At 51.4% G+C, this 21160-nt stretch overlaps 4 protein-coding genes across 7 annotated transcripts; 2 read left to right on the top strand and 2 right to left on the bottom strand.

Moving 5' to 3' along the window:
* Positions 1-227: 227 nt before the first annotated feature.
* SYF2 (SYF2 pre-mRNA splicing factor) lies at positions 228-2639 on the top strand. Of its 3 annotated transcripts, none has more exons than XM_085081340.1 (7): positions 228-355; positions 443-556; positions 746-871; positions 1057-1174; positions 1279-1369; positions 2123-2221; positions 2296-2639. In XM_085081340.1, exons 1-7 carry the CDS (start codon positions 293-295, stop codon positions 2459-2461), a joined length of 777 nt encoding a protein of 258 aa, XP_084937466.1. In that variant the 5' UTR covers positions 228-292; the 3' UTR covers positions 2462-2639. The 3 variants fall into 3 exon arrangements, with proteins under 3 accessions (XP_084937466.1, XP_084937467.1, XP_084937465.1); XM_085081341.1 differs by having other exon boundaries at positions 284-349; XM_085081339.1 differs by having other exon boundaries at positions 284-349; positions 428-556.
* A 662-nt stretch (positions 2640-3301) lies between these two features.
* RSRP1 (arginine and serine rich protein 1) lies at positions 3302-8357 on the bottom strand. Its single transcript, XM_085081312.1, has 6 exons — positions 8192-8357; positions 8015-8070; positions 5933-6553; positions 5463-5617; positions 4245-4328; positions 3302-3821 (listed from the first exon to the last, which is right to left on the bottom strand). The coding sequence occupies exons 1-6, from the start codon at positions 8260-8262 to the stop codon at positions 3633-3635; spliced, it is 1176 nt and encodes a 391-aa protein (XP_084937438.1). The 5' UTR covers positions 8263-8357; the 3' UTR covers positions 3302-3632.
* Positions 8358-8452: 95 nt separating this feature from the next.
* On the top strand, positions 8453-11299 carry TMEM50A (transmembrane protein 50A). The gene is made up of 7 exons (XM_085081343.1): positions 8453-8544; positions 9057-9168; positions 9763-9875; positions 9976-10043; positions 10164-10256; positions 10679-10739; positions 10977-11299. Exons 2-7 carry the CDS (start codon positions 9076-9078, stop codon positions 11020-11022), a joined length of 474 nt encoding a protein of 157 aa, XP_084937469.1. The 5' UTR covers positions 8453-8544; positions 9057-9075; the 3' UTR covers positions 11023-11299.
* Positions 10976-21116, bottom strand: LOC146427708 (RH-like protein). 2 transcript variants are annotated; one of them, XM_085081308.1, is made up of 11 exons: positions 20709-21116; positions 18048-18206; positions 17422-17608; positions 17042-17192; positions 16787-16928; positions 15382-15539; positions 14822-14959; positions 14463-14608; positions 13815-13894; positions 12832-12905; positions 10976-12654 (listed from the first exon to the last, which is right to left on the bottom strand). In XM_085081308.1, exons 2-11 carry the CDS (start codon positions 18193-18195, stop codon positions 12628-12630), a joined length of 1251 nt encoding a protein of 416 aa, XP_084937434.1. In that variant the 5' UTR covers positions 18196-18206; positions 20709-21116; the 3' UTR covers positions 10976-12627. The 2 variants fall into 2 exon arrangements, with proteins under 2 accessions (XP_084937434.1, XP_084937433.1); XM_085081307.1 differs by lacking the exon at positions 20709-21116 and adding an exon at positions 18545-18807.
* Positions 21117-21160: the final 44 nt, after the last annotated feature.

Genomic DNA, 21160 nt, shown 5'->3' with positions numbered 1-21160 from the left:
ATCCCACCCTGCAGGTCCATCAGCTGCTGCCTGTGACACTCTGAGCTCTGGCTGAGCTCGGGGTCAGAGCGGGCTCGGTAACCCTGGAGTGACTCCGTGGTTCCGTGACGGGGATTCTCAAATTTGGGGATTCTCAATTTTGGGGATTCTCAATTTTGGGGATTCTCAGTTTTGGGGATTTCGGGATAATTCCGAAGTTCTGCACAAGGAGCAGCAGCACCTCCCGCCCGCTAGGGGGCGCCCGGCAGGACACGCCGGAAGCCGGAAGCGGCGGAAGCCGGAAGTGCCGGGGATGGCGATGGCGGCGGCGGTGTCGGCGCTCAGCAGCCTGGGGCTGCCCGAGGAGGAGGTCGCGGTGAGGCGGGCGGCAGCGGGCGGGAAGGGACTGCGGAAGGGTCCGGGCTCCCCCCCGGGGCTCCCGGCTGAGTGCGGGTCGTTGCAGAGCTCGGAGGAGGAGGAGGAGGAGCAGGCGAGCCCCGGGCAGGCCGCGGCGGCGGCGGCGGAGCAGAGGCGGGAGGAGCGGCTGCGGAGGTTCCGGGAGCTGCACGTGAAGCGGGTACGGGACCGGGACCGGGACCGGGACAGGGACAGGGACAGGGACAGGGGGATGGGGATGGGGTTTGGTGCTCCTGGGTTTGGTGCTGCTGGGGTTTGGGGTTTGGGGTTTGGTGCTTCTGGGGTTTCTCTGTGCTCCCGGGTTTGGTGCTCTCGGGGTCTCTCCGTGCTCAGCGCTGTTCTGTTCCAGTACGAAGCCTGCAAGCTGAACAGCCAGGAGGTGGTGGAGGAGGACAAGAGGCTGAAGTTGCCGCCGAACTGGGAAGCTAAGAAAGCTCGGCTGGAGTGGGAGCTGCAGGTGCAGGAGAAGAAGAAGGTAAAGGATCTCTCCCATCGCAGGGACAGCCTGTGGGGACTGACAGGATGTCACCCCAAATCCGTGTCCTGATGAGCTCCTGGTTCTGTGAATCACTGCTGGGCTGAGCTGGGGCTGGGCTGGGGAGCTGGGGCTGGGCTGGCTGCCTGGGCTGCTGCTGGAATGAGGTGATCTCTGCTGGGCAGGAGTGTGCAGCCCGAGGGGAGGACTATGAACGGGTGAAGCTGCTGGAGATCAGCGCTGAGGACGCCGAGAGGTGGGAGAGGAAGAAGAAGAGGAAAAATCCCGACCTGGGGTTCTCAGGTAGCGTTTCAGCTGCACAGCTGTGTTCATGATGAACCCCTGTGTTGGTGTTTTGGGTAAAAAGAGAGCTGAAACCCTTCACTGTGCCCCAACTGTGTCCCCAGATTACGCAGCAGCTCAGCTGCGCCAGTACCAGCGGCTGACCCGGCAGATCAAACCCGACCTGGAGCAGTATGAGAAGCTCAAGGAGCAGTAGTGAGTCCTGATTTCAGTCCTCTGACACCTTCTGTGGGATTGCTGGGTGATCAGCAAACACTGAACACTCAAATCTTTCCAGCTTGTTCTTTAATCTCAGCCAGCCCTGCTCCAGGGGCTCAGGGGGTAATTATTGAGGTTCATTTCTTCCAACTTGGCTCTACTGAGTTTGAAGAAATATTTGGTCAGTTAGATCATGTTTCAGGGTGTAATTAGTCATTTCCCAGAGCACAGTTTGGGTTTTTTAAGCAGCCCAGCTTGGTTTAAGGACTGCCAGGTTTGCATTCACACAGATTTAGCATTTCAGGGGTTTCTGCATCTTTCAGAGGCACCTGCTGGTTCCTTTCAAAATAATGGAGAGTTTGGTTTTAGCACTGATGTTTCCTCACCTGAGTCTGGGATTCCCACGGTGGGGTGAAATGTGACAATGAAAATCAAAAGCAGTGAGATCCCAAGGGCACGGAGGGATGGGATGAGGGATGAGAGGTTCAGAGTGAAGGAGGGGAAATTGAGGTTGGATGTTGGGAAGGAATTGTTCCCTGTCAGGATGTCCTGGCAGCACAGGGTGCCCAGAGCTCTGGCTGTCCCTGATCCCTGGGAGTGTCCAAGGGCTGGGAGCAGCCTGGGACAGTGGGGTGTGCAAGGATGGAATCAAACCAGGAGAGCTTTAAGATCCCTTTCCCCAGAGCATGGTGAGGGAGCCCCATGCTGTCAGGGTGTGACTGACAGTGCTGCCCACTGGTGTCCCTGCAGCGGGGAGGCTCTGTACCCCACCTCGGACAGCCTGCTGCACGGCAGCCACGTGCCCTCCAAGGAGGGGGTGGACAGGATGGTGGCAGACCTGGAGAAACAGTGAGTAACTGGGGTGACAGGGTGGGAGGAGCTGGGGAGCTGCAGCCCCAAAGCTGAACCCTGCTGCCCTGCAGGATCGAGAAGAGGGAGAAGTACAGCCGGAGGAGACCTTACAACGACGATGCTGACATTGACTACATCAACGAGAGGAACGCCAAGTTCAACCAGAAGGCTGAGAGGTTCTACGGGAAATACACAGCTGAGATCAAGCAGAACCTGGAGAGAGGCACGGCTGTGTGAGCTCACCGGGGTTTGCAGGCAGTGGTGTTGTATCAGAAATAGTTTGTAGCTGTTGCTTTCTCAGAGCAGTGTTTCATGTACTCGAGGTAATTTTCATAATTCAGCTATAAATAGCTTTTACTGCAGGAGGAAGGAGCTTGTGCCATTTTGTGTTCTAAATAAAGACCCTTCTGTCTGATTTGGAGTTGGTGTTTGTTCTGCAGTTGTTGTTTATCAGTAAGATGGAGGAACAGAGTGAAACTCCCATGGAAAAGCAGCTCCTCCATCCCTCATTCCATCCCTGGAATTCCCTGGACAAGACCAACACAGGATCCTCCCAGCCCCTTCAGGGTTTCTCAAAGAAGCTTCCAGACACCAGCAGTCAAATTCAGTTTATTTTACTAATAATTTATTTATACAAAACCCAAGTTTAACCAGTTGCTCCCAGTCCATGCAACAGCCCCTTGGTTTCCTGAAATCCCTTCCTCCCAGAGCAGAGGTCTGGAACTCTCCTGCCCCACCTGCACCTTTTCCTTGCAGCCTCCCAGGGAGCCTCTCAGGCTGCTTTTAAAGCAAACTAAATAAGTAAAATCCTGTTGTAACTGAAGTTCAGCATCAGGAGCAGAAGGGACAATGTGACAGTGGGGATGGATGGTTTCCATGGCAATCAGGTGTAAATCCTACACAAGCTTTGCACCTCCAGAGGGGGATCCAGGCAAGGGAGAAGCCCTGAACAAGGCAGATCTGCTTTCAGAATGATGCAACAGCTCTGCTGTGCTGCACCTCATGAGGAGCTGGGCAAGTGCAAGCTGAACCTGGGGACAACCACGTGCAGCACAGGGCTAACACTTGACACACTCAGCCAGTGCAAAACTAAACTTTATTCACTTCAGTAAACAGTTACACAATGTAAATCCAGGTGTTCAAAGAACAGCTACTCAGCTATGGTTTAGAAAAAGTTACCCACCTGCGAGTTCTAGTCCAATAAAGCAATACAAAATATTTACAAATATACACAAGATTCCCATCTGTGGCTTCTGGATCTGTGTCCTCTCTATCTGAAAGAGAAACCTAAGATTCCAAAAATTAAGACCTCAAAATAAATACTCAGTATTAACAAATCTTCAAGCCCATCAGAATTCTCCATCTCTGCTGAGGGGTGTGAAGTGCTGCAGTCTGACAGTGGCTCCCATCAGCGTGCTCGGAACAGGGAGCTTTTGGGTGAGAAGTTCAGGAATGTTTTCTTCTCCTCCTTCTTGACAGGAACCCACTGCCCATAGGGGCTTCCCTTCCTGTCATCCTCCCTGGGTGGAGAAACCACGGGTTCCTTAACAACAACATGGCTCACTGGCTTCTGCAGGGCAGGCTTGGCCATTGTGTTCTGGAAAAAAAAAAGGTATTTCCTTTAAGAAAAGGTGAAAAATCTGTCACACTTCCAGGGGTTTGTCTGTACTGATCCTACAAATGTTTTCTCTCCACCTCTTGGAACTCCTGATGCTTACACTGAGTATTTAACTGACATGGAAGAAATGCCTGAATTCCAGGTTTGTGTTACTAAAACATGTAACTTGAAGTACATTGTGGTTTAATCTAGTTGTAGTTTGAAATTGCTCAGTCTCAGTGAACAACTATTTTAAACACTGTTGTTGTGTATTCAGTGTTCTACTGCTGAAACACTGATCCAACTCCCCCAGAGAATTCTACACCAAACCACTAAATTCCTTCTGTTATCAACACCTTTCTTTGGGCAAAGCCCAAGCCAGGAGGGCTGAAGTGCTGAATTCCACACTGGGAGATCACTTACATTAGGACTGAAGGAGATGCTCCTCTGGATGGTTGTTCTCTCCATGCCAGCCTTGCTCTCATCCTCAGCTGCACTGCCAGGTTGCTAGAGAAGAGCACACACAGCTTAGGGGATCCCTGACCCAGGGCAGCTCAGGCAGTCACTACACAGCAGAACTTCATGTAGAGTGTGTCAGATATTTAATCTCTAGTAGCTGTAAAGCTACAGAGCAGTGCTGAGCCCCACTGAACACAGTCAGCACCTGAGCAAGGCAGCTGTGCCAATTCCCGAGGGAATGGAGGAATTCCATGCCCCAGTTACAGCTCAGACAGGACTCAAGGCACAGCACAGGCTGCCACAGCACAGCAGTGACACAGCAGCTTCTGCACAACCATCCTGCAGAGCTTTGGAGAACAACAATAAACTTATCTGCAAGTGATGCAGGCCTCTTCTTCTGTACTCTCTCAACATCTGGAATATATTGCACACATTTATGAAAGGGATGCCTGTACCATTTGTGTCAAACCCTCAATCAATGCACTTCCCTTCCTCACAGCAGCACCTGAGCAATGCAGTGACTGCAGGTTTGGATTTACTGTCACTCAGGTCAACACACCACGACAGAACCAAACTAAAATTCACTTCAAGCTGCTCGAGTTTCTCCCTCCCTTCAATTCACAGCAGCTACAGCCCACAAGTCCCTTAATTACCACCAGATTTTCTTCCTCATGTCTGGAACCATAGTCATGATTTCTATAAGACAGAAATAAAGTATGTAAAATGCATTGTGTGCTTGGGTATGGAATTTCTGGGAAACAGTTTGTTGCACATGAAAAAGCTTTTAACAGTTAAAAAAGCCAGAAAGATTTAACCTTAAAAAAAAAAAATAAATAAACCCACACTATTCACTAGGTTTGGCAAGGAGACTCCTGGTTTTAGGTCAGAAAGGCATAAACTACTGGAATTAATGGGAAATATCCCATTAGGAGAAGAATTCAAAGGAACAGTTCTCCTCTCCTTCCCCTCCTGTCCCTACTGGACACTCAGGGGATCAATCACCTCTCACAGGGCCTTTGTGCTTCCAGCTTAAGGCAAAGGCAAAGCCTCGAGAGTTCTGGAGAAGCTTTTGTTCAAGAGTCTGAACTCATAAGCACAACCTCCACAGTTAAACTACAACACAGCCATGCAGACAAGTCTAAGAGGTGTTTACCTTTTTCGGGGAGAACACTCCATACTTACCTCAGCTGACTCTGCAGCTTCTGCACGCTCCTGTTTCTCAGTTTTGATCTCTTTGGCAGGAGCTGAGATCTTCAGGCTCGCTGGCAGGACAATGTTATCTGTTCCCAGAGCTTTGGCAGCATTGGCTTTTGCAATTTCCAGGAGTTCCCTCTTGTCTAAAAGGGGAAAGAATAAAAAAACAGTGCTTTGTGTCATGTTAAAGTCCATGTGTACCTACTCACAGCAGCCTGAAACCTGCAGGTTTGGCATTATGCAAACATTGACTAGGAATGATTTCATCACAGCTTGTCCCCAGTGCCAATAGTGCTCTGAGGAATTATTTTTGTTAAATACATTGACAAAAAAAAACTCGAGGTTTTCCTTCACTCGGACTTTACAAACCAAGCAACCAAAGGAGAATCCACTTGGCTCAAACAAAACCTGGTTTTAGGAAAACACACAGGGAAAGCTTAAAAAAACCACAAAAGTACCTTTCTCGCTGAGGTGCAGAGGTGATCTGCTCCGAGACCGTGTCCGGGAGCGGCTCCTCCAGCTCCTGTAGGCCTCGGGGTAGATGGTTCTCCCAAAGCCGTAGTACCTCCTGCCGCGGGAGCGGGAGCGGCTGCGCGAGTAGGAGCGGCGGTGGTAGGCCCTGCCGCGGGACCAGGAGCGGCTGCGGGAGCGGCGGTGGCGGCGCGGGGAGCGCGGGTAGCGCCGGTAGTGCCGCGCGGGGTAGCGGCCGCGGTAGCGCCGGTAGCCGCGGGAGCGCGAGCGGCTGCGCGAGTAGGAGCGCGAGTAGCGGCGCGAGCGGCGGGAGCCGTTCCTGCGCGCCCGGGAGCGAGAGCGGGAGCGGCTCCAGCTGCGCGAGGAGGCCGAGGAGGAGCTGCTGGAGCTGGAGCGGGAGCTGCATGAGGAGCGGCTGGAGGAGCGGCTGGAGGATCTGGCGCAGCTCCGCCTGGACCGAACGGAGGATTCTCTCTTCTTGGGCGAGCTGAGGGTGAGGTCATCCATGAAATCTGTCATGTCGTCTGTCTTGCCGGTGGGTGTTTTCTGCGCGCTGTCGGCGGCTGGCTCTGGTTTGGCTGCTGTTCTGCAGTGCCCAGTCTCTGTTCCTGGGGGTGGAGAGGAAGTTCAGCATTTATGGACATTTCCTCAGCAGCAACAACCACGGTGACACATGGGCAGTGAGGCTAGGGGTAATTAAACACCCAAATAACCCTCAGCCATCTTCCAGTAACAACTGAGCTCTGTAACTCCCTCTCCTGCTGTCAGTCAGAAAACTGAAATATGATGTTGTAGGAAAAAAGAAAGGCTTCAGTTTAAACCAGGAGGAGTTCTGTGTGGAATTCTGGAGAGAGTGTGCACTTTAAGCGTAATTCCTTTTGTAAAAAAGGTACAAGTTAACACTTTTTTCCCTCCAAAAAGGAGGAAAACCTTGACATTCTTGAAAAGAATCTTTTAAGACATTTAATCTTCTGTCTATCCTAAATGGAGCTCATGGCATCTATGATACAAAATAACCATTTGCCTTCCAGATCAGTACAAGTGGAGTTGTTTTCTGCTACAGTTCTGTGGAGGTTTTTACTTCAAGGAGAAATGAAAATACCTTCCAAGTATAAAGCAGCTACTTCAAGATCTTGCCTGTACCACATTATAAACTCCAGGCACACAGCTCCACACACACCAGCAGTGTAAGCAACAAGCTGCTGTTAAAAACGTTCCACGTAAACAGTGCAAAGTGCAGGTGCTGATTCACTGTTGTGACTCCAACAGGATGTAGCACTGGTTATATATTAATAATTAAAATGGCTGTCCCTGGAGTGGCAGCCATTTTATGGCTCCAAAGGTTACTCGGGGCTAAGGATCTTATCACAAGACTTAAGCCCCGAGTTACGCAACCAGTTTACAGTTTAGGGAAGCTCGCTCTAATTGCTTCAACCGCCACAAATTTTCTGTTTCACGCTCAGTGCAAAGCGAATTTAGGCAGTCAGTTTAACCCCCCTCACTGAAATCTGTAATTTAAGTTGCGTGAGAGCTGTCAGACTCATTTCTCTCACTACTATTCCAGTTTAAGTTCCACTACTTCACCTCTATGCAAGGACCAAGGTCACAGGGCTGGAATGGTAATAGAAACCCCGAGGTGCAATCGCCAAGTCCCTCCCGGCCCTGTCCAGCCTGCCCATGGGAGTACAGGGCAGGTACGGAGCAGGCACAGAGCAGGTACAGAGCCGGTACAGAGCCCCTCAGCCCATCCATAGGGGTACAGAGCACGAACAGAGCGCCCCAGCCTGCCCATGAGGGTACAGAGCAGGCAGAGAGCAGGCACAGAGCCGGTACAGAGCAGGTACAGAGCCCCCCCAGCCCGTCTATGGGGGTACAGGGCATGTACAGAGCCGGTACAGAGCCCCCCCAGCCCGTCTATGGGGGTACAGGGCAGGCACAGAGCCGGTACAGAGCCCCCCCAGCCCGTCCATGGGGTACAGGGCATGTACAGAGCCCCCCAGCCCGTCCATGGGGTACAGAGCCAGTACAGAGTCCCCCACCCCGCCGAGCCCTCCCGCTCCCTCACTCACCGCTGGGCGCCGCCGGGCACGCCCCGCGCTGGTTCCCCTGAGGCACCTGGGCGCTCCTGCAATGAAATAAATAAAAACCGATTAAAACCCACCCGTGAGTGATTAATTTCCCTCACCCCGCAGCGCACACCGCGATCGGCCTCCCCCCCTCCGCCCAAGCCCAGCCCGCCGCCTCACCGGCTCCAGCCCGCCGGGCTGCCCCCGCACGGGTCCTGAGGGGAGAGCCCCGCTTCGTGAGTCACCCCCATAGCGCCGGGCTGCGCTGCGCCAGCCGATAGAGCCGCGATAGAACCGTAACAGTGCCGCCAGCCGCAGCCGCCTCCGCCCCGTCCCGCCGCTCGGCAGCGACTGAGGGCCGGCGGAGAACCTTCCAGAACGACCCTCTCGTTACGCAACCCGCGCGCTCAGGGCGCACGCGCGCAGGGCGGTTCGGCCACTCCCCCTAACGGCGGCTCCGCCCCGCGCTCCGCGCGCCCCCCGCCCTGCGCGCGCACTGCGCCTGCGCGCGGCTGCTGCCGCGTCTCGTGACGGTGCGCGGGGGATGCGCGGGTGCGGGGCGGGAGCGCGCACGGTGCGGGGATGAGATGCGCGGGTGCGGGGCGGGAGCGCGCACGGTGCGGGGATGAGATGCGCGGGTGCGGGGCGGGAGCGCGCACGGTGCGGGGATGAGATGCGCGGGGATGCGCGGGGTGCGGGTGCGCGGGCAGGCGCGTGGGGAATGCGCGGTGACTGCGCGGGGTGTGCGGCTAGGGGATGCGCGATGCGCGGATCGGGCGGTGCAGGGTGCGCGGTGCGGTGCGGGGTGCAGGGGGTGCGCAGTGTCCGAGCTGTGTCCACGGGGTGCAGTGTCCGCGCAGTGCCCGCGGGGTGCGGGATGCGGTGCGGTGCGGGGTGTCGGGCCGGCGGCGCTCCCCGCACAGCTCCGCATCCCCGCCGCTCGGCCCCGGGCTGGGCTGGAGCCGCCGCCGCCCGGCTGAGATCCCCGCGGAGCTGCCGCTGGTTTCCTGCGAGAACAAACCTCCTTTTCCTTTTCCTGCCGCAGTTGTGGGCAGCGCTGAACCATGTCCGGCTTCCTGGAGAGCCTGCGCTGCTCCGAGTGCGTGGACTGGGGCGAGAAGCGCAACACCATCGCCTCCGTGGCCGCGGGAGTGCTGGTATGGACGGCTCCACCCTGCCGGGACTTTGGGCTGCTTTTCTTGGCTTTTCTGTCGTAAGAGAGAAACGAGGAGCAGTTTGGGAGTCTCTTCTCCCCCGTTACAAGAGGCAGGATGAGAGGAAATGGCCTCACGTTGTGCCAGCAGGGGTTTAAGGTGGATAAAAGAGGAAATTTTTCCACTGGAAAGGTGGTCAGGCAGCGGTGGAGTCACTGTCGCTGGGAGTGTTTAGAGAACACGTGGATGTGGCACTTGGGGACACGGTGTAGTGGTGACCGTGCTGGTTGAATTGATGATTTCAGAGAGCTGTTCCAACCTGAACAGTTCCACGGGAAGGAAGAGCAGGGATATATTGTCCCTGTGTGTAACAGCAGTTACTGACAAATTCTGGCCTGTTTTCCTCCATCTATTTTTGGTTTCAATTTCACAGTTTCTCCCCAGGAAGCAGCTGCTGCAGTGGGTAAATCCCTGGCTGTGCAGTCAGCTTGATCCCAAATTGTCAGCAAAACTAATGGTGTTATGAGTTTAGCCTGGGTTGGAGACGAAGGATAATTTTAAATATTGCTGTATTTTTAAGTCCCTTCTTCCCCCCAGTTCTTCACAGGCTGGTGGATCATCATCGATGCAGCTGTGAAATACCCTCAAGTGGAGGATTTCAACCATTCCTACCATGCCTGTGGGGTCATAGCCACCATTGCATTCCTGATGTAAGGATCCCCCTCAGCTCCCAGGAGTTTCTCTGTGCAGTTAAGAATGCACAGGGGTGACAGTGAGAGGTTAAATTGAGTTTGGTGGTGTTTTTTCCAGGATCAACGCCGTGTCCAACGGGCAGGTGAGGGGTGACAGCTACAGCGAGGGCTGCCTGGGCCAGACAGGTACCCTGGGGGTCTCACAGCCATGAAATCTTTTCCACTGAGCCTGGAAAAGCTGTGCTGGGGGGATTTGGGGTGCCTGGGGTGTCCCACAGGCACAGAACATTCCCCATCCCATTGCAGGAGCTCGGATCTGGCTCTTCATTGGCTTCATGATGGCTTTTGGGTCCCTCATTGCTTCCATGTGGATCCTTTTTGGAGGTTATGTTGTTAAAGGTAAGGCCTGACCCCATCTGTGGGAGTTTAAAGTGTTGTAAATGACTCCTGAATTTTAGAATTGGTATTTAGAGGGTTTCTAGGCAGGCCAGGTTGAATATTTTGGGTCCTTACCCACCTCTATCCCATATTATTATTAATATTGGAACTGATTTGATCTGTTTCTAAGTGCAAACTTCCTCTACAAAGCCAGGTCTTGCCCAGCTGGGAACTCCATGGATATAATTAAACTGCTGCAGTTTTATGGGAATAATTCCCTGGGAGAACACTTATTCCCACAATACAAATTGCTGAGTTCCTGAAGATTGCTCCCAAAGCCTCTCTGCTAAATTAGCACAAGGGAAAACGACATGTCACAAATGGGATATGCTTGAAAAAGACTTCAAAAGCAATTCATGGAAATTTTTTTTCCCCCTTGTTAGAAAAACCAGTGGTGTACCCAGGGATAGCTGTGTTCTTCCAGAATGCATTCATCTTTTTTGGGTAAGAATGTCCTCTTTTATTTGTTTCCTATTTAATTGGCTTTCAATGATAAAAAAGTGAAACTTGCTGTGATCTGGTTCATCCTAAAGTCCTGTTTTGTAACCAGATTTTGGGTGAATAAACTGGGATATCTGCACAGGATTCACTCAGGAACTGGATTATGAAACATCCCTTGGAATTCTGTGTTGAAAACAAGAGGAGTTTGATTTGTGGTGTCCCTTTGCTGTGTTTTCACAGGGGTTTGGTGTTCAAGTTTGGTCGCACAGAGGATTTGTGGCAGTGAACCCCCCTGGCCCTGCTGGGGTTCAACTGCACCCCAAAGTTTTGTAAAACCATTTTGTAAACCTTCCATTCTGTCTGGAGAGAAATCAAGGAAAGCTGAAAGCACTAAAGATTCCAGCTCTGTTCTCTGTTTAATTTTTTTTTTTTACTCTTGTACGTCCACTTCAATGTTGTGGTGTTTTTGAGAAATGTAAAATTGCTACCAACAACAGTGGAGTCACTTTTCTAAAATGATGTTTGTTACAAATAAAAGGAGAGTGGAATATGGATATATTTAACCAGCTGTTTCTATGATGTTATTTACAATCTGAGACTTGCTAAAAATGCTTTAAAACAACCTTTTAACAGATATTTATTAAATATTTCCTATATCTGGACAATATAACCATTTCTTCAATTTCAAAACTTGCTGGTGGTGTGGCTTTTCTTATCTAATGTAGAATTATGATGCTTTGGGAATTTTTCTTCCCCCCATCCCTGAGTATTTCTATGGTGAAAATGAGGAAATCTGTGGGAAATAACAACTCACTGTTGTGTGTGGGGAGCTGCTGAACTCCTGCTGGCTCTCTGGGGAGCTGGGAACAGGGGAAACTGCATTCCTTGGAACTTGCCTCCCTCTGTAGCTGCAGGGATCTGCTCTGCTCATCCCAGGGAATGAATGAGGCCAGTGAGCCTCATCACAGCCCTCAGCAGTGTCACGAGTTGCCTCATTCATCCCTCACTGTGCTGAAGAAAGAAAAACAGCCACATTTCCACTCCTTTATTAGGTAAGCACTCGGGGAAGGTTTTCTATGTCAACTATTTTTGAGACTTAAGAAGCGCTGAGGATCACAATCCACTTAAAAGCAGAGTTCAGGTGCAGAGAATCCTCTGTCCCCAAAGTCCCTGCTTGTCCTGGAGGAAAGCACTTCCAGAATTGGGTGTTGGCAGCACTGAGCTCGTTTCCCAGTCCTCCCAGTCCCCCTGTCACCTCCCAGGCTGCCCTGAGCTCTGCTTGTGTCTCACATCTGGCAGCAAACCCCAGGGACTGACTGCAGGAGCATCACCCCAGCTGAACTTCTTGCCATCAAAACCTCCAACATCCAGCCCTGGCCAAGTGCTGCCAGGTTTTCCCAGAAGTTCAGTCTGGCAGGATTTCTGGCCCTGCTCCAGCTCACTCATCAAATCCTGGCTTGTCAAGGCCTTCAACACAATCTATTCAGCTTAAAAACTTGGGTATTTGCTGGAAAAATTACACTTTAAAATCCATCGGTTTGGCTTGGAAACTCAGGAGCTAAATATAGTTTAATGTTTCCAAGCATTTGGATGAGAAGCCATGAATGCAGCCAACTTTTTTGTACATATCTTACAAAAAATATTTAAGGTAAGGCCAACAAAGCAGGAAAGCTAAATGCATTTTAAGTTTGCATCTGTGAATTTACACTCTTATCTTTCAAGAAGAATTAGAACAGTTTAACCCCAATTTTTGGAGTGTCCCTTGGGGTGGCTTTTGTGGGCCTGAGAGTTGATATTTCACTGCTCTCTTTCAGTCCATCACAGCTGCTCAATTTTGCTGGTGACAAAGAGGAAAAATCTTATCTTGGTCCTGTCAGCTGGGATGCTCCATTCAAAATCCAACAGACAAGTGGGGAAACTGTGAAGACAAACATTCTGGTGTCAGAGCATAGCAAATCATCACACAAAACTCCCCCAATCAATGGGAAAGCTGATCAGAACCCTATTTTCACCCAATAGTTTTAATTCAAATACCTGGAGTTCTTCACCAAGGTGCTAAATGAGCTCCCAAAGGGGGAATTATTTTGGAACTCACCTCCCAATAAAACTGGTCATCAAAGTACTTGGAGACAGGCACAGTCTTCAGCAGTTTGGTGTTCAAGATGAAACCTGTTGGTAAAAACAGAGATATAAATATAAATAATACAAATACCAGGGAAAGGGGAGGATTGTGTGTAACAGGAGGCTTCGTGGTAACATTTATCCAAAGGTAACATTTCACTCACCACAAATTCAGACCTAAATCCTCCAGACTCAAGCTGGCCTTAAACACAGAGGCTTGCCAGGATCAAGGCTTGTGATATTAAAAATGAATTACTTTAGGTAAAACCCCATTAAACTGCCTGCTAGATTATAAAAATACATCAAAATGATGAATTTCTTGCATGAGAAGTGCCTGTGTATTTTAAACAATCTGGCTTATCAGCTGTTAGCCTGGAATTTCTGATGGGAACCTCTGGATTTTTAAACAGTTGGTTAAACACTGAATTTCTGGATGTTTCCTAAAAATCTATTCCTTTTCCAATAAAGTAATGCAAAGGTTTAAATCAATGAAAACACACCAAAAAGCCACTGCAGGGTCTATTTCCCAGCAATTTTCATTGGCCATTTCTCTTTGACTCCAGACAGAATGAAGGGCTCTGGAAAAGCTGCAGCAGCCACAAAATATCCCATGGGAGCCACGTGAGTGCTCTGATCAAAGCAGCTCCTGATGTTACTGAAATTTGGCTCATTTGCACCAAAAAGTGATGAGACTGGGGCATCTCCTGTCACTCTGTTTTCATCTCCACACCTCTCCTGTCTGGAGCTGGAAGGATGCTGTTGAAGCTCAGTTCAAATAAAGCTTCAGCACTGAAAGAATGGTGCTGCTGGGTTATTTCTGGGCAAAACATTTCTTCTTCAAAACACTGGCTCTCAAGAGTCCCTGGCATTCATGTTTCTGTTTATTCCACAAGTAATTTACCCATAGAAATTTGCTCTGAGGAAATAAAGGAATTCCTGGGATGTTCCAGTACTGACCTGTAATCAAACCTGTTACCAAGGCAGCGCTGATGGTCTGGCAGAAGGCAGCAAGGTCAATAAAGATCATTAAACCCAGACTGAAAAGCAAAAAAAAAAATAGTGTTTCACCTTTTTTTTTGGTTGAATTCAGCATTAAGACCATGAAAGAATGGATTTCACATCCAAATCTCTCATAGAAACTGTAATTCTCAAATCTCTGCAGCTGCAGTGAGATGTTTTAGGAACATACCAGAAGCCTAACACAGACTTCAGAGGATATATTTTTTGGTATTAAAACTTCCCTTAAATTTATTTAAGAACATGATGAGACCTCAGGACCTCATGCTGCACTCTGATTTCTCCCTCCCTCCTCACCAAAACATCTCAAACCCTACAATGAGTTTTGGAGAGAAGTTTTCATCTCCTATGGCTGCTGTATTTAATATCACATAAAAAGGGAGACAGAAAACAGGACCCAAAGCTGATGTGGAAGTTTTGACCCAAAGTCTGTTCAACTCTCAAATTCCTCTTACTGACTTTTGTTTGGACTTCAGGGATTTAAAACAATTTCTCTGTGACATTCAGGCTCTCTGTGCATCTCAGAACTCAGGGCACACTGCAGTAATGATTATTTATGTTTATTATTTAATACAAGAATTTCTGTACCTGGATAAATTATTCCACTGCGTGTCAATCCCTGTTTTCACAACACGGTGAACAACAGCAGCCACAGCTCCAAGCACAGCAGGCAAACCAAAAGTGAAATGAACTCCAGAAGTATCCTGAAGCTTGAGAGCAGGATTAAAGCACCTCTGGGAAGAAGAAAAGCTTTAGTTGACACCCAGAAACACAAGTTGGTGACTGCAGATCAGCTGTTGCAGAGCTAGAGATGAATTTGCTCTGCAAGTTGCAATCCTGCACTCAGCAGGTTTCCTGGTTTGGAAAGAGGCTTCCCTTGGGGTCTCCTCCATTGGAAAAGAAGTTTGTACAGCTTACAGAAGCACCATTTCAGATTTGAGAGTTACCTGTAAACAGTGAGATCCTAAGATGGTGATGACACTGCCAAGCAGCCCCAAAATCATGGCAATCCAGGGCTGCTGGATGCTGTGTGCTGTGTAGCTGATAGTGACCCCTCCAGCCAGGACTGCACTGTGGATGTGAGTCTGTGCAGGGAAACAACAAAAACAGGCAGTTAAGAGACTTTCTACAAGGGTTTGTAGTGATAACACAAGGGGCAATGGCTTTAACTGAAAGGAGAAAGGTGTAGATTAAATACTAGGAAGGAATTGTTCCCATGAGGGTGGGGAGGTCCTGACAGAGAAGCTGTGGTGCCCCTGGATCCCTGGCAGTGTCCCAGGCCAGGCTGGATGGGTTTGGAGCAGCCTGGGATAGTGGAAGATGTCCCTGCCATGGCAGGGGGAATGAGGTGATCTTTAATTCCCCTTCCCACCCAGAGCACTCTGTGAGTCCATGACTGTCAGGGTGAAACCTGGGCCTGGTTTCAGTTAACAGCTGCTGTATTTTTGTGTACACTGAGAGTAACAGCAAAACCTCTTCTCCAGGCAGGGATTCCCCTCCTCCTTACCATTCTGAATTTGCCATCCTTGGAGGTCAGAGCAGACAGCATGAAGGCAGTGACAGCACTCACAGCGAGGGCAAAGTAGGTGTTGAGCACTGCTTCCTGCTTGGATTCAGCCAGGATGGAGTTGAAGCTCGGCCAGAACACCCAGACAAACACAGTGCCTTGGGGACAGAGAGCACAGAGCCTCAGCAGCTGCTCTGAAGCACAGGGAAGCCATCACTGCCCACAGTGTGCAGTCAGTCATCCCAAAGCACAGCCTCCCCCAGGGTCACTCCCAGGGAGATGTGTCAGTGTCACTTATGGCCACACCAGCTTCTCTAACAGGAATGCAAACAAGTTCTTCTGCTTCTGTGCCCCTAATTGCCAGCGTTGGGGAATCCCAGCCTGCATGGGAGGCAGGATGCAATTTTCCATGCATGCCTAGGGCTGCACGTGCCCAGATCAGATTGCAGCCAGCAGAGGGAAGTCGGTGGCCTCAAAGCACCTCAGGCTGACCCCACAGAGCCCTGACTGCACAGACACCACAAACAGCTCCTCTTGCATCGTCCAGGGGTTGTGTTCTCAGACAGGAGAGGCCATTCCAGCAACTCCAGTTATGGTGACACTGAGGACTAGGAGATGATTCATCCTATTCCCACTGATTAGGCAGTTAGTCACTCATAAATATAGATATATATATAAAATCTACTGAAGCATTCTTAGGAGTATCTGCTCAGCTCTGGAAATAAACAGCAAACAAGAACTCCAGGGACACAAAAGAGCAGCATTTAAATTTTATATTCCCTGAACTGGGCAAAGACTGACTGAGAATGAGACACTGTGGATGCTGCAGGAAGCTCTGAGCTCAGCTGGTGGCAGTTGCACAACAGAAGCTGAGATAATAAAGACACCAAATTGCTTCTGTAAGAAAAGGAATGGAAGTCCCAGACCTTCAGCCTGTCCTCACCCAGCTCCTCTCTCCTGGGGCTGCCTGTATCACACTCCCCACCCTTCAGCAGGCTTTATCTTTTTATTTCTGTTACCAGGCAGGAACTGCCTTTTTATATCTCTGTGCACCACCTGGCAAAGCAGACTGAGCTGGGAACTGGAGCTCTGCTGAAATACAAGTTACAGACTAGCTTGGGCACTCAGCTCCCTCACCAGGACAGGCCAAGGAGGACAACTTGGCCAGGAAAGGGAATGGTGACCCTGGAGAAGGAGCAGGTAACCTGGAGTATCCTTTATGCTGAGGTGACAAAAGCCAACTGAGCCCCAGCTGGGCAGGAGTGGCCTCTGGGCCAGGTAAGAAAGTGGCCATTGTCACAAAGCAGAGCAGCAGTTTCTGTGCATTCAGAGCTGCATTTCACGTTCAAAATCCCCCAAAGCTCCCTCTGTTCTCCCAGCTGAGGCACTCCAGCCCAGGACTCACCCAGCACTGAGAAGAGCTCTGACTGTGGGCTGCTCCTGTTCTTGTCCAGCCCCGGGGGAGCCTGGGGGAAGCGGGAGGCGACTGCCAGGCCAAAGTAGGCTCCAAAGAGGTGCACGTGCATCAGGGAGAGGTTGCTCTGCACCTGGATCAACACAACACTCACCAGTTCAGGCCACACAAAGCAGCTCCTGACAGAGCTGGTCCAAAGTTCCAGGGACATTTCCCCCCAGGTATCTGAAATTCCCACTAGGGTACCTCCAGGAAGGTCCTGTTGATGCATCTGCTCATGTGGAAAACGATTAATTCCACCAGGGTCATCACAATTAGCTGCAGAGGATTGGCTTTCCCCAGCACAGCCCCACTGGAGATGGCCACAGCAGTCATGCTCACCACAGCCTTTGCTAGACTGCAGAAAACAAAGGAAAGGAACAGAACTCGGGGTCAGGGTGACACCAGGGCCAAGGAAGAAGCAATGACACATAAAAATGTAGTTAAAACCCAAAAGCCCTCTAGAATGTGTGCAAATGGGACTCTGCTCATTGCCAAGCAGGTCCCTGTAAAAAGAGGCATTAATTAACCTCACAAGGAGCAATCAGCAGCTCTGGATTAGTGCAGCTCTGCCATGAACTCCTTACCTTCCCAGATCAGTTCCCCTTTGCTCTGCCTTAAGAAAAATTAATAAATCTTCTACCACCACAGAGCACTGGACACCAAGAACAATGAGAAGGAAGTTAAATCCAGTGCTGCTGAAGCCATATCTTCTCAGAACCACCAGGAAAAAGCCAAATCCAAAAATCACCATGTGGTTGACATCTTGAACTTCTGCAGGACAGAAAAGACCAAGACAGCAGTGAAATTATTAATGCAGATTTCTGGTTAAAACAAAATCAATTAAAAAATCACAATTAACTAAGAAGCCTTCCAATAAAAATTTGGGTGCCACCATTGTTTAGTACTTGCAAAGAATTCCAGAACTTTCTTTCCAATCCATAAGCAATCAGAGAAACAATACCCTTAACCCTAAATTTATTCTTACAGAGTGACCTGAACGGATGCCTCAAGATGGGGGATTGCAAGAGGTCAAAAAACCCAACAGAAAATGCAATTTAGTCTTGGATCCCCATCATACCTCTGACATAAATAAACTCCCACCACTCCTGGCAAGTTTAAAGAGCAATAAAACCATTGCACTTCTCCCCACCAAACCCCTACGAGAGGAGCACAGATTATCCCTCCTTTCCCAGCAGGCTGCCAGGCTTACCTGAGTAGGAGATAAACAGTGAGAAGATGTCATAAATATCTGGGGAGGCAAAGAAAAAGCGGATGAGGAACAGAATTTCCAGCAGGAGGATCAGCAGGAGGATCAGCCAGGGCACGCTGCAGCGGAAGTTGCGGTAGCGGGAAGGCATTGTGCACTCGGCTACATGAAGCACAACACATCAATTATTCTTTCTCCCTATAAAAACGGCCCCAGTGCCCTCCCAGCAATAGCACAGGAGGTGTGGGGGGCCAGGAATGAGGACTCGGTGAGATAAAAAGGCCGAGAGGCGTGAGCAGGGAGCAGCTCCTTATCGGGGTGTGTCAGCAGCCCGGCGGCAGCCCAGCTCACTGAGCTCAGAGTGTCCCTGGGCACACACAGCCAAGTGCCACTCTGCCTGCCCCAGGACACCTCCCGAGGGCCATTCCAGCTGCTGGGGGCCTAAAGGGCAAAGGAGAATGTGGATTCCCAAGAGCAGCACGTGGAAGTTGATGTAAAACCTTTATTTGTTGGCTCTGCTGCTGTCCAGGTGGCCCCAAGGTGATCTCCTGTCCCAGAGGGGTGGGGAGGTCCTGCTGAGGTGCTCAGTGAGATTGCACAGCTCTGCAGCAAAGATGGATCACCCAGGCACTCAGGCACCTCTGGAGATGCAGCATTGCTGCTGTAGATCAGCCTGTTGTTCACACATGGCATGGAAATAACATTTTATGAACCTACAGGATGAATCCTGGAATGGTTTGGGTGGAAGGACCTTAAAGCCCATCCAGTGCCACCTCTGCCATGGCAGGGACAGTTCCACTGCCCCAGGCTGCTCCAAGTGTCCAGCCTGGCCTTGGACACTTCAGGGATGGGGCAGAACAGCTTCTCTGGGCACTCTGTGCCAGGGCCTGACCACCCTGTGAATAAAGAATCTCTTCTCAATATCGACTCCAACCCTGCCCTCCTCAGTTCAAAGCCATCCCCCCTTGTCCTGCCATATAAAAATCCCTCTCCTCCTTTCCTAAGCTCCTTCAGGCACTGGGAGGAGCATTTGCATGTTCTCAGCACTCACCGTGCTCTGTGAACTGAGCTCTCTTTGTTCAGCCACCTCAGATTAAAACACTAATTACACCTCAGCCTCTCTGCTTCGAGCTGCTGCAAACCAAGTGCTGAGCTGGCAGAGTGCAGCCTGAGGAGTGCCCAGAGCAGGGATAAATGTGCTCAGAAAGAGGGATAAAGCCACCTGCTGGTGACAGCAACATTTATCAGGCAAAAATACACGCAGAAAACTCCCAGCTCGTTTAAATTTCAGGACATCCCTCCTGCCAGCCCAGGCTATAGGGCACAATAATTGTGTTCAAGCCATCTGTGAAAGGTTTGGATTTGTGGTGATAGCTTGAACCTTCCTCCCATGCAGTATCAAACTGCTTTAATATCAAATTACTTCAATACCAAAGCCCTTTCCCAGCTTTATTTCGGCCTAATAAAGTTAAACATCCCTACAACCATTTCAGAAACTCCTAAACAACATCCAAAAAAACCTTTCCCAGACCTGCCAAGCACTGCCCTGGTGATCTCTGGCAGGGTGAAGCACAAAATAACTTCTATATTAGGAAGGAATTTTCCCCATGAGGGTGGGGAGGCCCTGGGATGGAATTCCCAGAGAAGCTGTGCTGCTCCTGGATCCCTGAACTGTCCAAGGCCAGGCTGGACACTCGGAGCAGCCTGGGACAGGGGAAGTGCAGAGGTGGAAGGAAATGATTTTCAAGCTCCTTTCCAACCCAAACAAATCCGCGATGCTCCGATTCTAAAGCAGAGCTCCACGACCAGGCAAAGCCGCACGGCTCAGCGCAGGGCCAGGAGCAGTGTGACCCTCCCGGGGCAGTGTGACCCTCCCGGAGCAGTGTGACCCTCCCGGGGCAGTGTGACCCTCCCGGAGCAGTGTGACACTCCCGGAGCAGTGTGACCCTCCCGGAGCAGTGTGACACTCCCGGGGCAGTGTGACCCTCCCGGAGCAGTGTGACACTCCCGGGGCAGTGTGACCCTCCCGGAGCAGTGTGACACTCCCGGGGCAGTGTGACCCTCCCGGAGCAGTGTGACACTCCCGGGGCAGTGTGACACTCCCGGAGCAGCCTGAGCGCCGCTGTGGGACCGCAGTGCGCCCAGCGCCCAGCACGGCCCGAGCTGGGCTGGAGATCCCTCATCCCCCGGCAGGCCCGGGCTCGGCGGGAGCAGCTCAGGCCTAGGGCATCGCCGCCCTGCAGCCCGCCAGGCCCAGCGGGGCGCAGAGCGCTCAGCCTCCCTCAGCCGCCATTGCTCCCTCACGGCTCCCCCAGCCCGCAGCGGGCGGGGACTGTGCCGGGCGGCCCGGGGAGCGCAGGCTCGGCGCTGGGCCCGCAGCGGGCCGGTGACACTGTCCGGCCGTGACTCGGCAGCCCCGGGATGCGACAGCGACAGTGACAGTGACAGTGACACTGACGGTGACGGTGACAGTGACAGCGGCGGAGCGGCCTGGCCCCGCCCCTCGCCCAATGCCCGCCCCCAACCCACAGGCCGCCCTTAGGGACTGCCCTCCCATTGGCCGAGCGCCGGCTCCTCCTGGCCCCTGATTGGCCTCTCCCCAGCAGCGGCTGTCTGTAGGCTGCGCGTCCTGCGCTGCGATTGGTTGGGACGCTTGTCAGTCACCCGCGCGCGCTGTTTATTGGCTGCGCGGCCCGTCAGTTACCCTGAGGGGTTATTCTACCCTCCGGTGAGGCGGCAGCGGCAGGCCGCGCTGTGGGGGCGACAGCGGCAGCGGCGTCACAAACTGTCACTGCCCGCCTCTGCACCTCAGACACCGTGTCCCCTTCCCAACGGCTGATTTGCTAGCGAGCTTGTCAATCAAGCGTTAGGGGAGGTGCCCCGGTGCTAGGGTGACAGAGGAAATTGAGCCCTCCTTGTTCCGTTTCCGAGTGGATGGCTGAGCTGTCCTTTTAGTTTTCTGTTCCTCTTCCATTGGTCAATATCGCTGTCAGTCACGGCACGGGGCGGGAGCCAGCCTGTAGGACAGTGGGCGGGAGCAGACCAAGAACTGCATGGTGATTGGTCAATGTTCCATCAATCACAAATTCTGCCATTTGATTGGGTACTATAGCTGT

The sequence above is a fragment of the Lichenostomus cassidix genome, chromosome 23 (genome assembly GCF_008360975.1).
Source record: "Lichenostomus cassidix isolate B80296 chromosome 23, HeHo_3.0, whole genome shotgun sequence".
In the NCBI taxonomy this organism is placed as follows: Eukaryota; Metazoa; Chordata; class Aves; order Passeriformes; family Meliphagidae; genus Lichenostomus; species Lichenostomus cassidix.
This window is presented reverse-complemented; position numbering and strand designations above follow the sequence as displayed.